At 35.3% G+C, this 21026-nt stretch overlaps 1 protein-coding gene across 2 annotated transcripts in view; it reads right to left on the reverse strand.

Annotated features, from left to right (window-relative positions):
* Positions 1 to 888: 888 nt before the first annotated feature.
* LOC128988627 (GATOR complex protein WDR59-like) overlaps positions 889 to 21026 on the reverse strand; it is a 58719-nt gene continuing 38581 nt past the window's right edge. The window contains exons 14-22 of one of the 2 annotated variants that reach the window (XM_054410089.1): positions 10875 to 11011; positions 10281 to 10414; positions 9731 to 9916; positions 8931 to 9057; positions 6867 to 6896; positions 4880 to 5055; positions 4328 to 4421; positions 2330 to 2483; positions 889 to 2103 (exon numbers count right to left, since the gene is read on the reverse strand). In XM_054410089.1, the coding sequence (XP_054266064.1) occupies positions 1964 to 2103; positions 2330 to 2483; positions 4328 to 4421; positions 4880 to 5055; positions 6867 to 6896; positions 8931 to 9057; positions 9731 to 9916; positions 10281 to 10414; positions 10875 to 11011 (1178 nt within the window). In that variant the 3' untranslated portion in view covers positions 889 to 1963. The remainder of the gene's footprint in view (positions 2104 to 2329; positions 2484 to 4327; positions 4422 to 4879; positions 5056 to 6866; positions 6897 to 8930; positions 9058 to 9730; positions 9917 to 10280; positions 10415 to 10874; positions 11012 to 21026) is intronic. The other variant, XM_054410090.1, reaches the window with a different exon arrangement.

Consider the following 21026-nt stretch of genomic DNA (forward strand, 5'->3'; position numbering starts at 1 on the left):
ATCGGATCCAAAAAATCGGATTTTGGGCTGGATCCAGTTTTGATGGATCCGATTTATTATTTTTTTAAATATTACTTGTTCAAATTTTTTTTGTCTCCATACCCTCTTGGTGGTCGTGCAAACTTAGCAGGAAGTTTCATTCCATGATTTTGAAAATTTTAGAGTCCACCAAAAATGAGGGATATTGCTCAGCCATATCATTTCTAGACGTCAACATATTCTGTGACGTTGCCTAGCCAGCCATATAAGCTATGTTATTCTATATCTTATTACATCAACATTAAAACATTACCAATTTAATATAAAACAGTATGATTTAAATTGGATCTGTAAATATTACGTTTTTTTTTTTTTCAACCCGATTTTAATTTTTTAAGATCCGGATCCGGTACCGACATTTTATTGGATCCGCCCATCACTGTTGATTTTCAATGAGTGGATTAACATCAACACAGTAATACACAACCGTCAACTAGTTTCTAAATTTCATACACATTATACATTTTAAATATTTTAATTTTCCAATGTATACCAAGCATGACAGAGTTCTAAAACACTATCTCACAAACTTAGTAATTTTTTTTAACAGCTCCAAAGTAGCACCTGGCCCGTATCAGGTTTTGCTTTCAGGAACAATAGACTTCCACTCTTTTAGACACCTTGGGACAGAAATCTTGTCTAAACTAAAAACACCCCTGCCACAGCAAACCTGCAGACTAAGCGAATTTCCATTTACCTGGCTGGATTTCTACTAAACTATTCCCTTAAAGTTGTAAGATTTTGATTTATTTCCTATTTAAATAGGTAGCCTAACATAAAATTTTTATGAATGCCTACTTAGTTATACTGTTATAGGATAGGTTTTGAGGTGTGTTTTTTTTTATTGAAATGTTGATAGCTTAGTATGAAATCAATAAAATTGCCAAATTTTATTAAAATATATCCATAAACAAACAAATTACAACAGTTTATTTATTCTCCATAAGAATAACATGGGAATTTCTTAATTTATAATTTTTTATCTCCGGAATCGTTGGGCATACAACAACGCTTCAATATACAAGAATATTTCTTTTTTAAGCTCTACAAAATGGTTTGGAAAGAAATTGTGAAATTTTAAGTTTTTAGAGTAAAAAATGGGGTAGACCAATTTTAAACCCACAAAGTCCCCTTCCCATAGTTTGATCGTGCTGGTTTGAGAACTAATTCAAATAAATGGAGGTTTACATGTTTGTACTAAATTTAATCAAATCATTTTTGCTCGAGTTATCACGCTAACGGACACATGTATATGAATTTGAACGGGGGCTCTAGCGACCTCAAACGAAAAAGTAAAGGATCTAGGTCTTACCATGAGATCTACGGTAATCGATTATTCCCTATATGGCAAACTCCCTAAAAGTCTGATCGCCGAAGATAGTAAACAAATAATACAATGGATACGTTGAAAAACCACACCCCAGTACTCTACCGATTAGATAAATAAATAACAACTGTAAAAAAAGGTTGTAAATTGAATGTTTTTGAGGTTATGGACACATTGGCGAAAGTGCAAAAGTGGTCAAGTTGACACATTATCTTTTAATAAAATAGAATTTTGGACACTAGCACATTCGGTGACTGGCTCACACAACTACGTTTGTTTTTAATTTAAAAAAATGGCTACAGCTACTCCACAGCCTATAGATAGGAAGTCTACTTCAGTATCCGATGTTATGTTGTCAGATTCTAACAGGTCCAAATGAGAGGGAGTCTATCTTAGACTTTGGATACAACTTGATAAATTTTGTTAAAGTTGAAGCCTTCACAGTAACACTATGTTTGACACTTGCGGTTGAGTGGCTCATTCAACTATTTTTTTCTTAATAAACACTAAATTTAAGTCGGTCTATATAGATAGAATGTCTATTACAGTATCCGAAAGTCAATGTTCCAAGGAGATCAACTAGTCTTGTTAGGACTCTTAAGGCTCCACCACACTGGCGGACTCTATGATGCAATGACATCCGCAGCCACTCGGACACACACTCTCTGTCTTGAACCACTCCTGCATGTGACGGAGATGTCCACCATGGCCACACACTAGACAGCTACTCATGGATCCTACAACACACCAGAGAATAGGTAAGCTGTATAACCCCTTAAAACCATGCTCATTTGTTGCAACCTTGGAACAAATCAGCTTTTAATTTATTAGATATCCAGCTTCAAATACAAGGAAATCTTATCTAGAAATATAATTAGTTGATTGTTATTTTATTGGTATCACTCAGTTATTACACAAGTAAATTTTTATTAGCAATTAATTTTCGATGTAGGCTACAGTTACCTCTGACAGACAGGTGACAGATGACACACTGCAAGGCAGGCTTTTTACAGTTTGTGCAGTTAGCCTCTAGACCTGATTTGCGACAATGTTGACAGTCCACCTTGGGCTCAATCCCTCTGTGTGGCTCGGGCATGGCAGACATGAACTTCAGCACCTGATGACATAAAAGTGAGCTTTAGTACCTAACAGCATGACTTCAACTTTAGCATCCGACAACAGTGTGCTGCACTTGCCACCATGACTGTAAAATTTAGTATCAAATCAATATTACCTCGAACCTGAGAATAGCTTGAAGAAGACTAAAACCTGAAATATTAAAGACGCTCCAAGTATAAAAAAACACTCACTCAAAACTAGTCCTGAGCAGGGCCGGACTTACCTATGGGCGGAGGGGGCGAGTGCCCGGGGCCCCCGGGCCAAGGGGGGCCCCACCAGGGGCCCCCTTGCACAGTAGTTTTTATTAATAACTTCGAAAATTAATCAGACACTTACCAAATGGCCTTCTTTTGTAACAGCTTTATTTTTATTTTCGTTATCCTATATTTATGGTTATTGTTAGGTGCATTTTAAGGCATTACTAGGAAAGAAATTCTTGATCCTAAGGGACTTTTCCTCAGAGTTGCATTGGGCCCCACGCTTAGGCCTGGATTACACGAGCATATGTGTTAGGCTGTGACTGTGACGGACAAGTTTCAGTTTCAATGAAGCCGCTCGCCCGAACGTACGGCCGCGGCGAATGAGTTGAAGGGACTATCTTCAAGGGTTACAAGGGTTGCGCTTGGAGCAAAAATACAATAAATTGTTTGTAAAATTGTGTTGTGTTAAATGGAGATTCACAATTCTACTGCAAACTAACAGTACAAAAACAAAGCTGAAGTGAGTAATGTTGTATTCAATGCTATGTTTGTGTTGTATTAATCAATATTGGATCAATATTATTAGACTTTTATTGCAAGATTTTGCTCGTTGATAAGAAACTCAAACTTGAAAGTCCTCAATGGTACTTTTAATGCTAGGACTTTAAAACATATTATAAAAACGAGAATGCCAAAACTGAGGTACCAAAACCATTATGGAAATAAACATAAGTCATATTTTATATTTTATGGTTTTTTACGAAAAACAAAAATCTCTACAACCCAACAGTTGTGTTTTAGAGTTAATGAATTTTAATGAAAAACCTAGTTCCAAGCCTATTTTAATTGTATTGGTGTTGATACGTAGGCTAATTGAAAACAGAAAATGTTATGTATATAAGTTAATATACATTAAAACTATATACACATGAATGAGCAACGTTTACTACTTCAACAATTAAAAACCACGCTATATGTCTCTAACGAGGTGGCTAAATCGTGGCAAAAAACAAAAGATTTTAAAATTCAAATTAGTTTGATTTTTATTATTAGAAAAAGAGTTTTAAACCTAAATAAAATAATCACACCTATATTGTAGTAATATTGAAAAATTATACAAATCGACAGCAATAATGGATAATTTAAATACTTAATAAACAAAAATATATCAATACTTCTAATCCAAATATATTATGGTGGCCTACCATGCTACCATACCAAATATGCCGTAACTGGTACTACAAAGCAATTGAAACATTTGGTCAGAGTTTGTTTAAATAGTGAATGCAAGTGATTAGGTTTCAAACGTTTTTATTTTTTGTGTATAAAATTAAAAGATGCTGTATATAAAATATGTTAAAATAGTTATATTTTAAAACGATTTTTGATATAGAACTTATTGCTTATTTGGCCTTAAATTGCTCTATTTGAAGCCTAAATTCAGAAGTTTTTCCCGGGGAGGACCCCCCACCCAAACTGAAATCCTAGGGCCCCATTGGGAAATTCGCCCGGGGCCCCTGAAGTCCTAAGTCCGGCCCTGGTCCTGAGATTTTGATACTTAACAAAAAGAACATGTTGGTTTAAAAAACAATTACTTCAAAGTAGATTTAAAAAATGAAGTGGCGAAAGCATTGAAGCTTACCTGAGCTCTTGCATCCAACAAACGCCACCTGTATAGTATCTCTGCGTAGGCTTGTTTGTACTCATCGTACAAGTGTGTGTTAGCTTCATCAACTCTAAAATCAAATATTTAAATCATAGTGGTATGAAGGTTAACCAACAAATTACTTGTTGCCTCTAATATTGTTATAAACAAACTAATAATCTGTGTAATTTTGTTTCTACTGTTTGATTATTACTAATACAGGGTAATCTTATGTAATTCCCTTATACTACTTATACAACTTTAACAACATCCAAGGTAGCACTATTGTTACTGTTTAATGTTTTTAACTGTCTCAAGCTTAGAGAGGTAAGAAAGATAAATATTTGCAGACACCAAGCGGAAACAAACCCATAATTCTGAGTAAAGAGTAAAATATCGCATTAATTATGTTTATCCACCCTGTCTTGAGAAAGTTAGTTGCTATGTGCTTATTCTTCCAAAAACTATAATAAAAATACTTTTTGTCTCAAATTTACCATCAAACAATATCAATTTGGGTTTACAAAATAATTTAGAGTCTCGACTTACTCAAGTGACCGATCTATCTCAGTGTGGACAGAGAAGTGCTCCACGATGTTGGAGAGACGACAGTCGTCCAGAGACTCTGACCAGGAGTTGGAACGGTTCTGTTTGAGAACGGAGAAGTTCCATCCCTGCACTGACGTGTCTACCTGGTGTATGGTGTGGTAGGGAGATCCACCTGGCTAAAGGGAGAAGTTCAGAGTTAATAGCTGATAAAAACACAAATACAACACAATATTCAACTCGTGATCAGAAAGTGAATATATTTAATCAAAACAAAGAAATAGATTGTTTTCAGTAAGCAGTTTTTGTGATTGGCCACCTTTTTTGGGCCAATTAAGTTTAATGTAGAGTACCTAAGTAATTTTCACTTGGTAACGGGTGGAGTCTATCCACCTCCAGAAATGTCGTGTAGTTTTAAACACAAGACACTTTGGAAAAGTCCAATTTAATAATATAGTAACAAAGAAATTGTATCAGTGGTTTATCAGAAATCGAGAAACATAATTGTCTAAACTAGATAAGTGTTAAAACATTACCAAAAAAATTGTTCAAATTATCATACATGTAGTCATTGCTATACACAGTGTATACTTTACAGCAAAATGGACGGTGAAGCTAAGTGTAATAAGATTAAGCAATAAAATTATAACGTTTAAGTGATAAAATAATTAACCTTAAACAATTTTCAGCTGATCCATGAGAATTATGAGGATAAGCAAATATGTTTAATCGTTAATCTATGGTTAAACCTGACAGACCCCAACATGCAATCCATAAAAATTCCCTTTTTCAGTTTGGAAAACTAATAATTTTAAGGTCTGCTTTTGGGTCCTATAGTGTAACTCAGTTGGCTTCTGTCGAGTTATTCATTCAATCGATGAGAAAATCCAACTATAAAGACACCTAAGTAGCCCAAGTAAGGATACTTACAAACCTTACAAAGTTGAATGTTTGAGGCACAAACATTTATTTCAGCCTGATAAACTTCTTCATGCTTTGATCTGGACGTTAGGGTTCTCAGAATGTAGTGGGCTTAAGGGCTGACGGAATGTGGTGGGCAGAAGGGTTTACAAAATGATGTGGTGGGCAAAAGGGTTCATGGAATGTAAGGGGTAAAAGAATTTGGTAGGTTATTAAGTTGGATTTTTGGGTAGTGGAAAAATGAATATGAATACATAGTGAGAACAGTCAATGATATAGCAAGTAAGTGAGCCTATTAAGTAAAATTTGTTACGATTGGACCAGGATGTCAGCTAATAAACTTCTAAATCCCCAAAGAAGGACAACTTTCCAGCAATAATTACAGTAGACTCCCTCTTATACGGACACCTTTTAACCGGACATCGGTTAAACCAGACTACACTCGATGGAAATGACATGTCTTTAACCACACAATTTTCATTAGCACATCGGTTTAACCGGACTAGATCGGCATGAAGTGGGCGGTACTGAAACGACTGTTCTCGTGGGAAAGATTTGAGACCAGTGATCACATGTCTAAATACAATGCTCTCCTAAATTTAAGTCAAATACTGTATGCAGTATGCATTTTAAGCGGTCCGTTTTAACGAGTTTTTGGGGACGTCGGTTTAACCGGAAAACCCGTTGTCTGGACTGGCCTTGGTCCCGAGGATTCCGAATAAGAGGGAGTTTACTGTAACACAAAAAATTGCTCAAAGTGCAGGCCTGCACTAATTTACATAAATTATGACCGTTATTTGCTATTCAGCCTACCAATATCTAAAGGCAACGGAGTCAATGTAAATTGAAAGTCTAAGATTATTACAAAAGACAACTACAAAATTTCTCACAGCGATTGGACATAAGTAGTCAGGAAATGGCCAATTTAAATAACAAAAAAGGTAATGAACACAGTTAAAATACTCGAGTGTGGGACTTTGTTTAGCTACAACTCATTGTAAGGATATTAAGCTGTGCAGGAGATATTCATGCGACTGACTGACTAGGCCTACGGGGTGAAATGCCTTACCTTGATCCACCACTTCCCATTAGCCACCCGCTACAACGGAAAAAATAACCAATCATCAGGCTACAAATGAAACATGTCATCTTTAGGTCAATATATTATTGAACCACTGCTTGTTTTAGTTTAAAGTTTTTGTTTTTTTAATTTTTGTTTCAAGGGAGAACCAAAAGGCTGATTGAGGAGTTTTATTTTGTTTTGTATTTTGGGATGGGATAGAGATCAAACAGCTAACTTAAGAAATTTATAGTTCATGGCCTTATAGATCCAGTATGGTGATAAAATGTGATTTCTGTATGTGTTTGTTTTAGGTTAACGAGAAACTACTGAAACCATCTGGACTGAAACTGCACAGTAAGGTAAATGAACCCGCCAACATTTAGGTCTGTTTGTGTCCGTTCATACTCCGGAGCTTTGACTACACCCTGAGCATCGAGGAGGAGCTTTTGGAAGTAAATATTGACTGGTATCTTCCTGTTGTGTCAACAAAAGAAAACCACAAAGTTTGTAACATTAATTTTATTTACATTTTGTCAATTATTAATTTTATTCTGCTACAGAACGGATTGAATTAAACCTGCGAAAATATTGTTTTTACGATCAATGTTGGATGTATCAACTGGCTACTGCAGTAGACTTAAACAGCCAAGTTATTCTCTTTTGCCTATTCTACTCATGTTACGAAACATTAGTAAAACGACAAATACACAATAAAAGACTAAATAGCAAAACACTGATATTTTGTCCCAAAGTAGACACAGACCAGGAGGGGAAAAATGAAAAAAGTTTGACACTGACAAAGTATCATTTTTATGTTATGAGACCTTTTATTGTGTACCTATCTATAAGCTATCTGAACTCTATCCCTTTTCAAAAAACTCCTTAATTTTTTTACAATTGATCCCCTTTATCTTCCAGTATTTTGTTCAAATTAAAAAATTCTCATAGGCCTACTGAGGAAATTTTGAGCAAGAAACATATAAATAATTGCTAGGAAGACTTTAATTTTAAGGAAGCTGAAGTTCATCACAAAAAAGGGGGGTGTTTTTAGGTGGCTAAAGCGAACGATTAGCTTCACATATATTTTCCACAGTAGGCTACATTGTTTAAAAATTAGATTTCAATGTAGTTTACTCAACCATCCAATCAATTATGTTACCTATTATTGGATAGGCAAACAATAATTTGATATTTTTCAAGAAATTCTATATTTTAGCTTTGGGTGAGTCCACAACTACCAGGTTTAGCACATTTAAGTAGCTGAAAGTCGTTGCCAATAAATAAAACTCCCAAGAACTTGAATAAACACGAATGTCCATACCAATAACTCCAATGTACACCGATATCTATTAACAAAAACCTGTAAAAGCAACAGCATTTGATTCGTACCTTTGGTTATAAACATTATTTAATTTATATAACCTACCTGATTATTATACAAGGTTCTTGCTATTAAATTTTTAAAACTTCTCAACAGTATTAACATCAAACATCTATTCAAAAAGCTAGACCTATTTTACATATTCCTGTAGGAACTCTAGACTAAGAACAGCTTAACATTTTTTCCTTGCAAGATAAGAAAACGGAGGTGTTGAAAAACAATAAATTTTAGTCAGCACACAAACCATTCTATAGTCCATTCCACACTCACCGTGCAGTACTGTAAAATTTCAAATCTCAAATTTCAAGCCTATAGAACAAGTATTTCAAATGGCTGTATCTCAGTAACACTGGTCATTTTAAAGACATAAACCAGCCAAATTCCCCTTATTTTTTTTCTTCTAAGATTTGTTTAAAACTATTCTAGTTTTTACCATAACAAAGTCAAAATCCAAAACCATAAAAAGCGTAAAGTTACAGAAATTATAAAATTTACTTTAAACGCCATCAAGAGAGTAGCGAGGACAGTTGAAACAACCCGCATGACAATAAACACAAAGTTTTCATTAATGCTAATAGCATAACACCATAAGTATTGCATGGCAAATGTGGAAATGAATATAATTTTAAAATCCTGTACATTGGAAAACCAGTTCATAAAATTTCCTTGCAAAAGCTAGATCAACTCACAGTGTTATTGGTGGCTTTGTTGAGATGTTTGTTCTTGTAGCCGGCCTGACCTTCCAGCCTAGAACTGAGAGCACAACTCAACATGGCTGCCATCTGAATGTCGTACTGCTTTGCAAAGTGCCAGATTCTGGAGATAAAACAATAGGAGAGGAATACAATTTATTGTCAAGTACAAAGCACATATTTCTATTTTCCATTTGTTATTTTCATTTTGTCCAGTCAGCAAATTTCCCATTTAGGGAATGAGCTATTACGGTAGGTTTAATGGTACAACCTAGATCCGGGACTGCTTTACTTTTTCGTTTTGATGTCCCCAGATGGCAAAAACACCATCCTTTCAAATTCATAATGTACAATTATGCCAATTATTTATATGTGTCCGTTGGCACAATAACAAGTAAAAATCACCCGATTTTTATGAAATTTGATACAAACGTGTAAGCCTACATTCATTCGAATGAGTTTGTTAACCAGCGTAACAAGAACAAGTCAACATAAAAAACGTCAACATAACACACCATATTTTTGTAATGTTTGCAAGTTTTATTGTTAATGTCGACGATCTTCAAATGAAGCGACATGCTATCAGGACATCTTGCACAAACCAGATGATGACAACTTAGAAGTTAAAAGCTAGTTGCCCTATTGGAAAGTTCTGGATCTCATGAATACGGGTACTTACACCGATTCATTGCGCTTATAATAATAGAAAACAAATACTGAAGGCCATAAATAAACTTTTATTAAAACAACCTAACTCGCTGACATTATAGTGTTTGAACAATCTGACGTTGACTCACATGGACTGCAGCATGTTGCGTGAGAAGGGATGAGCGTGCCAGGGGAAGTCGTCATCCCGGTCGTTGGAAGGGTCGGTGGTCGCTAGAGCTGCCAATGACCAAGCCTGTACCAGATCTCTCCTTCCCACACTAGCGGCCACCATGGCGTTGTGATGGCACATCCCAGGGACATTGGCCCAGTCAAATCTGTTATCAAGTCGCTACTACAGTATTGTGGACAACATAGGCCTAATTTTTTATTCAAGCTAGAATATTAGCGTTAATACAATTTTTTATTTTCCCAGAAGAGGTTGGCAGACGTCTTTTGAGACAACATAAAAAAAAACAAACAAAATTTGTAATATAGGAATATGAAAAATGTATTCCTTTAAACATTTTCTCTAAAATAATACAAAGCTGTCAACCTAAGCCACATTTATGGCCTGTATTTGCCATGTATCCTGGGAAATAGGCTATTACATTACCTTATATATTTTCAGACCCTATAACTATGCACTATGCAAATCAATTCTCTAAAGCAAAGACTATTTCCAAAACAAAAGAGACTTACATATAGTTTTCAGCAAGATTTCGCTGAACAAAGAACAGTTGAGAAGCGTCGTAGACAATGACGAGAGCTTTGTTGCTGCGGAGTTGTGGCCGTCGAGACAGATTACCTCCTACTCTAGGCCGTACTTGGCTAGGCTGTGAACACAAGTAAAATTATGTCTTTATGTGTAAAATCCTTGAGGTTAGAGTTAGTTGAAAATCATTTTGACATCCTCAGTTTTGACTAGGGTATAGGAATGACAAGGCTGGCAAATGAGCTTATATGATATTTAAATAAAATTTAAATGTCACGACCAGTATTACCCTAGATGATCGCCCTATAACCTCTAAAAGCCTCAGCCAATAATGATTGCCATGTAGCCGCTAGTAAATCGGTTCCATGTAAGCAATCAATTTCCGCCAACTACGATCCCATAACGCCGCTAGTGCTATCTATTCGTTGTGAAGTCACTAGTTCTGCTATTGACGATTGCAGCTAATGGCGCCAACCAAACATTGCAGCATTAATAATCAAAGAAATATTATTTACAGGTGAGATTTAAAATCAAATAATTTAATATTACGTTGTCAGTAGTTCCCATAAAGGATATCTCACCCTGTCGTGGAAGTAGTAAGACGAGGAGACAGACAACACAGGCTCTGGCAATGCTGAAAGACTTCTGGGAGTAACTGCCTCCGTTCTACCAGCCAACCTCCGCACAGAGCCACTCTTGCAGAATGTTACCAGCAATCCTGCATCAACAAGTTGGGCATGTTATGAAAAACATTTTTAGTTAGATAGGGTAAGCCAAAAAGCTGTTGGGAAAAAAAACAACTAGAGGTGGGTCAGCCTACTTTTTTTACAAAGACACGAGCTTCTAGCAAAATTTTCCGACCTCAGGCTGTTTTCTCTGAGATGAGTAAGCTGTGTATACAATGAAAGACTACCCAGTACCCCTGAATAGGCCAATCACCGGAGAGTATGTAGGCAAGATTTGATTTAGAATTATTATGTCTCAACGCTACACCAGCAGCCAAGATGGTTTTTGCTGTGATAGCGTGTCATTTGGTGATTTCCCTCAGATGGTAGGATCCTTGAAAAATTACTCCAATTCATGGTAATAACAAATTATAAGTTTATTCTTCTAAAATAATGTAACCCTTTATAAATGTCAACTTTACTATATCAGTAACTAAATAAGGCAACAGTCTTACTTGGTTAAACTCCTTTGATTTGACTGGCTTAAATAGGCTGTAATTCCCAGTTCCTACGCACTATGATTGTTCCAAGTTCAGTAGGCCTAAGTCTTGAACTCGTTTTATCACGAGTTTGTACAATTTTTAATGGGAATCAGCCAACTAAGAAAGTTTTTGGAATCAGCTCATTACAGAAATGACTTTAGTTAATTGACAGCTGTTCTCCAGTTCTGCCAATAAGGTGAATGTAATTTAGTAAAACTAATTAGCCATCTTATATATTAAAAAAATTTGGTTTTTCTTTTCCGAGTTCGTTTGGCTTTTCTACCCGACCGATTTTCATGATTGAGGTCTCAAATTGAAGGTATTCACGCACAGATTTGCCATCAAGCATCGGCATATAATTATCTATAGTATTACTCGGCTTATACGTAAACGAAATTTGCTCCCCATGTATTTCTTATGGGAGTTAAATTTGGGTTTTCTTTGCCGAGTTCGTTTGGCTCTTCTACCCGACCGATTTTCATGATTGAGGTCTCAAATTGAAGGCATTCATGCACAGATTTGCCATCAAGCATCGGAATATATGTATCTATAATCCCACTCGGCTTATACGTAAACGAAATTTGCTCCCCATGTATTTCTTATGGGAGTTAAATTTGGCTTTTCTTTGCCGAGTTCGTTTGGCTCTTCTACCCGACCGATTTTCATGATTGAGGTCTCAAATTGAAGGTATTCACGCACAGATTTGCCATCAAGCATCGGAATATATTTATCTATAATCCCACTCGGCTTATACGTAAACGAAATTTGCTCCCCATGTATTTCTTATGGGAGTTAAATTTGGTTTTTCTTTGCTGAGTTCGTTTGGCTCTTCTACCCGACCGATTTTCATGATTGAGGTCTCAAATTGAAGGTATGCACGCACAGATTTGCCATCAAGCATCGGAATATATTTATCTATAATCCCACTCGGCTTATATGTAAACGAAATTTGCTCCCCATGTATTTCTTATGGGAGTTAAGTTTGGCTTTTCTTTGCCGAGTTCTTTGGGCTCTTCTACACGACCGATTTTAATGATTGAGGTCTCAAATTGAAGGTATGCACGCACAGATTTGCCATCAAGCATTGGCATATATTTATCTATAATCCCACTCGGTGTATACGCAAATGAAATTTGCTCCCCATGTATTTCTTATGGAAGTTAAATTTGGTTTTTCTTTGCCGAGTTCGTTTGCCTCTTCTGCCCGACCGATTTTGATGATTGAGGTCTCAAATTGAATGTATGCACGCACAGATTTGCCATATAGCATTTGCATATATTTATCTATTATCCCACTCGGTGTATACACAAACGAAATTCGCTTCCCATGTTTTTCTTATGGAAGTTAAATTGGCTTTTCTTTGCCGGGTTCGTTTGGCTTTTCTACCCGACCGATTTTCATGATTGAGGTCTCGAATTGAAGGTATGCACTCACAAATTTGCCATCAATCATCTACAAATATTTATCTACAGTATTACACGACTAGAACACACAATTTGATTTATTTTATGATTCTTACTTAAATTTGAGATGTACCTTTACCAGTTTTAAATGTATAATCCTATATATTTTAGTCTAAGAACCTTCAGTTAAATACTGGCTTTCATTTAAGCTATTAGTTATTCAAATTGGACGAGTTTCAAGCAAAAGCAAGGTGAAAAACTAATATAAAAAGTATTTTTCATAAGGTTTTAATATGGTTAAAAATCAATAGCTCCAGTATTGTTCATGTATTTCTATATGTTTTAGACACAAAATAATCAGTAAACTATAGGATTTAGTTTGAGATATTGATCGTTTGAATTAGTTAAGCTCAAGATACTGTATTACTCAATCAAAATTTATAAATTTGATTATTTCTCGGATATAATAATTATTTTAACGCTGCGGAGCAGCATGGGTCCTCTAGTTGATCATGATATTCTATATAAATTATATATTCTGTGAATTAAAATAATTTAAATTTAATAAACATTTCCTTTACATCAGTATCGACTATAGAGGAATAGTTTAATTTAATAAAAAGTCCCCAAAGCAGAATGGTTCCTACGTGTCTGCAACGGCCTGTGAAAACCTCAAAATGTGTCCGCAAGCGCTAAAACTAAAAAGCTAAATAATGACTTATATACTGGTATATATATACATATATATATATTCACTCTTTAGGGCTACTAGTAATATAGTTAAATAAAATAAGTAAATTTCAATAACTTGTATAGCCTACTTTTAAAACAAAAAACTAAAAAACTATTAAGGGGTAGGCATAATCAGGTTATTTAAATTTACTTTTTTTTAAATATGTATATATATATACACATACCTTAACAAGTGTTAACAAGGTCTTCAGAAGTAAAACTTTAAATGTACTATAGTTTCTTTATATAAACACACTAGGGATGGACGGGATTGAAATTTTAGTTCGGGACGGGACGGGACGGGATTTTTCTTTCCTTCCCGATTTTCGGGACGGGATGGGACAGGATTTTTTTCTGTGCATAAAAAAAAGTACTGTATTGGAGTTACCAAAAAAGGTATACGAAATCAATTTTTACCATTTGTGGCACTGATCTATAAAAACCAAAAAATGGGTAACAATTTACAGGTACCTATAGAAACTTGTGACTCGCGGGTCACGGGGTGATCGTCTGTAGAACTCACGGTCACGGCGCGATCGTCGTCATGACTCGCGGTCACGGCGCGATCGTCGTCATGACTCCGCGGTCACGGGGTTATCGTCGGTATGACTCCACGGTCACGGCGCGATCGTCGGTATGACTCCGCGGTCACGGGGTTATCGTCGGTATGACTCCACGGTCACGGTGCGATCGTCGTCATGACTCGCGGTCACGGCGCGATCGTCGGTATGACTCGCGGTCACGGCGCGATCGTCGGTAGGACTCCGCGGTCAAGTCTTGATCGTCGGTATGACTCGCCATCATGGCATGATCGTCAGTATGACTCCGCGGTAACGGCGCGATCGTCGGTAGGACTCCGCGGTCACGGCGCGATCGTCGGTATGACTCGCGGTCACGGCGTGATCGTCGGTATGACTCGTGGTCACAGCGTGATCGTCGGTAGGACTTCGCGGTCACGGCGCGATCGTCGTTATGACTCCGCGGTCACGGCGTGACTGTCGGTATGACTCCGCGGTCACAGCCCGATCGTCGTTATGACTCGCGGTCACGGTGCGATCGTCGGTCCAATAATCGCGGCCACGGCGCGATCGTCGTTATGACTCCGTAAATGTGTCCGCAGGCCCGCGTTTCTCGGCGTTTCGTGTCCGCGTTAATGTCGCAGCGTCGCTCGTTGTTCTGCTTTGGGGTAAAAAGTGAACATTGACTACCTATCAGCAACGTCCAGATTGACGAGACATTGTTGTCTCCTACATTTACTGCAATATCATTGTATCTTGTAGTAGACATGGAGAACATTTCCTTCATTTGAGACATATGTTAGTTTTTAGCGAATTTCCCATATAGGCTTAAACAGTATTTATCAAGATCTTGAGAGAAAGCTGAAACTGTTGAGTAGAGAGAGGACTGTTTTCATAACTACAATACCTCTTAGACATGACAAACCATCTCATCATGTTGCAAACAAAGAGCTGCCATTGGTTAATGAATATTTGGAAGAACTATCATTGAGACTCAACAATGTCTTTTTGATTGATATGAGGAATCTGAATCGGATGGACCACACTAGGCATGGCCTACATCTGAATAATAGAGGCAAAACTAAGTTAGCTTATAACATCATCAATGCAATAACTAAATTTCATTCGAAAACTCTCTCTTCTGCATCGGTTACCACACATGACTCAGACAACACTATCCCTATTAACAAAGTAACTGTCACTGAAACACATATGGCAAACATGATCAAACAATACCGAAAGGACAATTGTACTGCTTTTGCTCACAGCATCTCCAGAGATTTCCATGACGAACGCCACATGACAGCTGGTGTGGCTGTGGTGTTTAAAAACCATTTTGGGAAACCCACAACCTCACAATGCCTCACCAACCATCTTGCTGTACAGAGTAATGAAGACGGTGCCATCGTATACAGTCTAATAACCAAAGAGAGGTATTTCGGCAAGCCGGCAGAAACAAACAACAACGATTACGATATGGCATTCAATGACATGATGCATGATTTTAAAAAAAAGGGACTTAAACATCTGATATGTTCCCCTATTGGATGTGTCAGGGATAATGTGGATGTAAGCCATTTTGTCACAAAGGTGAAGGAATTTCAAGAGTACACAAATGCTAAAGTGACTGTGGTTTCGTATTTCCAAAAATCATTCAGAGTTTTACAAAAAGGGTTATCACACACAGAATTTTTAGAACTACTAAGAAGACTCTTCAATGAACAACCGTATGAGTCACCCCCATTCAAACCGCCAGCATCAGTTAACTGCATTGAAACTCAGACCACTGTCCAAGCGGAGGCGTCTGTTAACCAGCCAATTATACCACAAGTAGATGTCCTCTCAACACCAGATACATCCTCAATCGAAGATGGAAGTGTTGTGCTAGTGCCAGGCGACCTCACATTTAGTGAGGCGCTAAAGCAGAGTATGTGTGTGGATAGGGAAAGTGGAGCGTTAAACATAAGTAATATAAGTAATGTAAATAATGTAGATAACTGTGTAAATAACAATGGTAACTTGTTGAGAAATCATGTCAGTTTTTTAGATCCTCGGGCAAACGGAATGGCAATGTAAAGGGGAGATCAGTAAATACCATGCCAAACATAACCAATGATCAGGACAAAAATAAAATAATAAGAATTTTCCATCAAAATATTAATTCACTGCCTTGTAAAATTGAAGCACTAGAAATTACACTTGAAGAGATTCCAGCCGAAGTGGTGGTGATCACTGAACATAAAATGGCTGAGCAGGAATTAAAACGGTTAAACATTCTTAATTATCAAGTAAAGTCATTTTTTTGCAGGAAGAATAAATTTGGTGGTGGGGTTGTTATTCTTTCAAAAAATGGATTTAACATAAAAGAATTAAGCTTACCTTCAGTACAAGAACTATTAATAGAACAAACTTTTGAGCTATCTCTTGTAGAATTAAAACTTAATAAAGATAAAATACTAATAGCAGGTATTTACAGATCTCCAATAGCAGCTAATTTGTCTTTGTTCTTGGAAAAATTAAGAAATTTTTTAGATATAGTTCACTCAATGTACAGAAACATATTGGTAGTAGGTGATGTAAACATAAATACCATGGCTGAAACAATTTCTGTTGAATCAAGAAAACTGTATAATTTGTTAGGACAGTTCAAAATGATACATTTAATAGATTTTCCTACTAGAATTACAGCTTATTCAAAATCAGCTATCGATAATGTATTCACAAACTTGAGTCGGTCAGAGGTTCAAGTTGAAGGATATAACACAATGCTGTCAGACCATGATGCACAATTGATAAAAATAATAGATAAGAGTAAAATGTATAAAAAACAACCTAGAATAGTATTTATGAAAAAAAGAAAGTTTACTGATGATAACATAAAACAATTTATCCAGGATTTAAAGTGTGAGAATTGGTTTGAACTGTACTATACTCCAAATGAATCAAAGTTTAGTACCTTTTATGACATCTTTATGTTTCATTTTAATAATAATTTTCCGGTTGCAAGTGTTAGAGAGCATCTTGATAAAAAACCCTGGTTCACAAATGAGCTAAAAAACGAATATAAAAACTTACTGATGGAAACTAAGAGCTACAGAGATTCAGCTTCGGACCAAAAGAGAATAACAACCAAAAGTAAGTTTAAATCGTACAAAACTACATTGAGTAGTCATAAAAAATCCTTTTATGAGAATGAAATAAAAAAATCTACAAATATAATTAAAACATCATGGAAGATCATAAATTCAGAGGTGGGTAACAATTCTAAAGTTGTAACACACAACATAGAGCTTAACCACCGAGGTTCAATAGTAAGCAATCCTCAACAAATTTGTGAACTTTTTAATAACTTTTTTGTAAGTCAATCACAAAATAAACTTCACACCAATGAAAACAAAAATGATAAAAAATATACAGCTAAAAAATTTAAGTTTAGGGAAATAAATGAAAAAGAAACCGATAAAATAATAAGCAATCTCAAAAATAGTTTTAGCACAGGGTATGATGAAGTTCCTGGACCAATAATTAAAAAAGCAAAAGAAGTATTGATTAAACCCATTACATTTTTGATCAATTCATCATTGATAACTGGAATTTTTCCACAAATATTGAAAATAACAAAAATTAAACCAATTTTTAAAAAAGGGAAGTCATCAGAAGTTGATAATTTTAGACCAATTGCTCTAATCACTATATTTTCAAAAATTTTTGAAAGAGTTGTTGCGAACCAGCTGATTGAGTACCTTGAAACTAACAAGTTGTTTGATTGTTGCCAGCATGGTTATCGTAAAGGAAGGTCAGTGGTAACTGCAGCAACAGAGTTTATTGAATCTGTGATCGACTCAGTTGATAAAGGCAAGAAAGTTGTAGGCATATTTATGGACTTGAGTAAAGCCTTTGATAGCATTAATCATGGGACTTTATTACATAAATTGAAATTGTTTGGGATTGAAGGGAAAGAATATAATTGGCTTAGTACATATTTATGTAACCGACAACAGTTTGTAGAAATTTTAAATTTAAATAACAATAGATTGCTCAAATACAAATCCACTCTTAAACAGGTAATAAGAGGTGTTCCTCAAGGGTCCATATTGGGACCTTTGTTATTCACATGCTACATAAAAGACATGCCAAAATTACATAATAATTATAGCTTATGTCTTTATGCTGATGACGCCAATCTTCAAATAAATGGGCACTCTATTGAGGAGGTTGAGTTGTCATCATTTTTTTTTCATTTTTTTTTTTTTTTGTTTTGTTCATTTTTTTTTTCAAACCTGGCTCTTTTAAATCAGTTTTTCCAAAATAATAGTTTAGTACTAAACTCTGCTAAAACAAATTTCATTGAATTCAAAACTTATCAAAATAATAAAAATATGCTGTCACCTACCATCATTATAAATGAAACTGAATTAGAGAAGGTGTATGAATCTAAATTTTTAGGATTAACTATAGACAGCAACTTGTCTTGGAACAGCCATGTCAATAATCTAGTTTCTAAATTAAACTCTGGGGTATATGCACTAAGGAGGCTCTCAAAAATTTGTTCAACAGAGACTCTGAAAATAGTGTATTTCGCCTATTCAAATATCGCCTTTGGTCTTTCATTATATGGGGCAACTTCCATTCAAAATTTGAACAAAATACTAAAAATTCAGGAACAATCAATTCAGATTATATTAAAATTAAATCATAATGAATCGGTAAAACTCTTTTTTTCTAAAATTGGTATCATGACTGTATATGCAATGTACATTTATGAAACTATAATTTCTGTGAAAAACCGTCAGGACCAACTTCATTTTGTTGGAGATACTCATAATTATAATACAAGATTCAGGAATAGAATTGGCATTGACAAACATAAACTTGGATTTTATGAAAAAAAGCCAATGTATATGGGGTCAAAATTTTATAATATGTTACCAAAAGCCATTAAATCTGAGAAAAATATTAATAAATTCAAAAATCAACTAAAAAAATATCTTATTGATTTAACATTATATTCTTTCTCCGAATTCCCATGTAAAAATGATGTGTAAAGAAAGTTTTTAGTTCTGTTTTTCTTTTCATGCATATAACTATATATTTTGTTTTGACAGCCTTAGTATTAACCAATCTTAGTTATAATGTATCTTAGTATTCATTAATATTGACACCATTCAATGTACAGAGTACTAATATTGAATAAAGATTTTATTGATTGATTGATTGATTGATAGGGAATAAGCTATTACCGTAGTACTCACGGTAAGTCCTGGACCCGGGACCGATTTTTTTTTTTGTTTTGAGGTCCCTAGAGGCCAAAAACACCATCCGTTCAAATTCATATATATATATATGTGTGTGTCCGTTAGCGCGATAACTCGAGCAAAAATGATCCGATTTTGATGAAATTTGGTACAAATGTGTAAACCTATGTTTATTCGAACGAGTTCGCGAACCAGCATGATCGGACCATGGGAACGGGGGTTTATGGGGGCTTTTATGGGGTAAAAATGGGTTTTTCCCATTTTTGACCCAAAAAATATAAAATGTTGCAATTTCTTTCTAAACTATTTTGTAGAGCTTAAAAAAACAAATTATTTAGTATATTGAAGCGTTATAATGCGCCTAATGGTTAAGGAGAAAATTCCAAAAAATTGTAAATTTAAAATTCCCATGTTATTCTTATGGAGAATAATTAAACTGTTGTAGTTTGCTTGTTTATAAACATACTAGTTAACCGCCCGTGCTCCGCCACGGGAATATTGTCAGCAATAAAAGAAATAATAATTAACAAATACTGTTCATCTTTGTATTTTATTTAGGGGTTGTTTAATTTTTTACATGAAATAGAACTAATAGTTGGCCTGTATAAACTATTTTATGTTAATCAAACCGATATATTATTTTAACCAAATGAATGTTTTATATTAATTCGAGTTTCATTTGAAAAATAAATAGTATACGAACTGGGCAATGCTGATAACCTAATAAGCAGCTATTTATGCTATTTAGATAATTTGCTCAAGTATATTCCTATATTCGTCGTTTTTTTTCATTACATTTAATGTATGGAATAAAGATAGTCACTTAGCCTACATGTAAATCACGCATCAGCAGTTGGTCGCATTTCACGAATCTTTGACCCATAATACTGTGAGTAAAAGCTGTGTTTACGTCGTATATATAAAGTTGGGCATACTTTGTTCAATGTTAGAGGGTATTAACGGTCCAATTTGATGGAAAAGGAGTCGTGGATTTTAAAACTATGTAGACTACCACTACCAGAAAGATGTTGATTCAAGTGAGACTTAGAACTGGCCATTTCAAATGCAGATTTGTATTATATTTTACTCAAATAATTTTTTGTCTCTTTTGACCCTTAATACTTTTTTTAAAGTCGCTGTTGATAAGATTTTCCATAAACTCACAATGTTGATAAGGAGTTCATTTTACCTTCCCCTTGTGACAACATAGGCTAAGGAAAAAATATTTGTGTCGCAGTTAGTCTGTTCTGACTCAAAATTCATAGATTTACAGTACTGACAAATCCAATCTAACGACCCCAATTTAAAAAAATTGGTATTTTTTAGAAGGGACTTCCAGAGCACATTTAACACCATCACTACTCTTTACCTTTTTAGTTTGATGGTTCTCTACATGTTTTTTTCGTTCTGTATGTCTCTTTACGCCCAGTTAATGATTACCTTTTCTTTTCTTTTTGTACTTTTCACATCCTTTGGTTAATGATAAAGTTTTATACTGTAACGCTATAATGACCCGAGTCAACATTGCCATTAAACATCAAGTCAGATACTTCTTCGCCAGAACCGAAATCGTAAGTCACAGTTTCTCAAGCAACTTCCCTGTGTAGGCCTACTCGAA

Source organism: Macrosteles quadrilineatus, unplaced genomic scaffold, assembly GCF_028750875.1.
Source record: "Macrosteles quadrilineatus isolate MER2022 unplaced genomic scaffold, UCM_ALF_1.0 Scaffold_3__2_contigs__length_128488019, whole genome shotgun sequence".
In the NCBI taxonomy this organism is placed as follows: Eukaryota; Metazoa; Arthropoda; class Insecta; order Hemiptera; family Cicadellidae; genus Macrosteles; species Macrosteles quadrilineatus.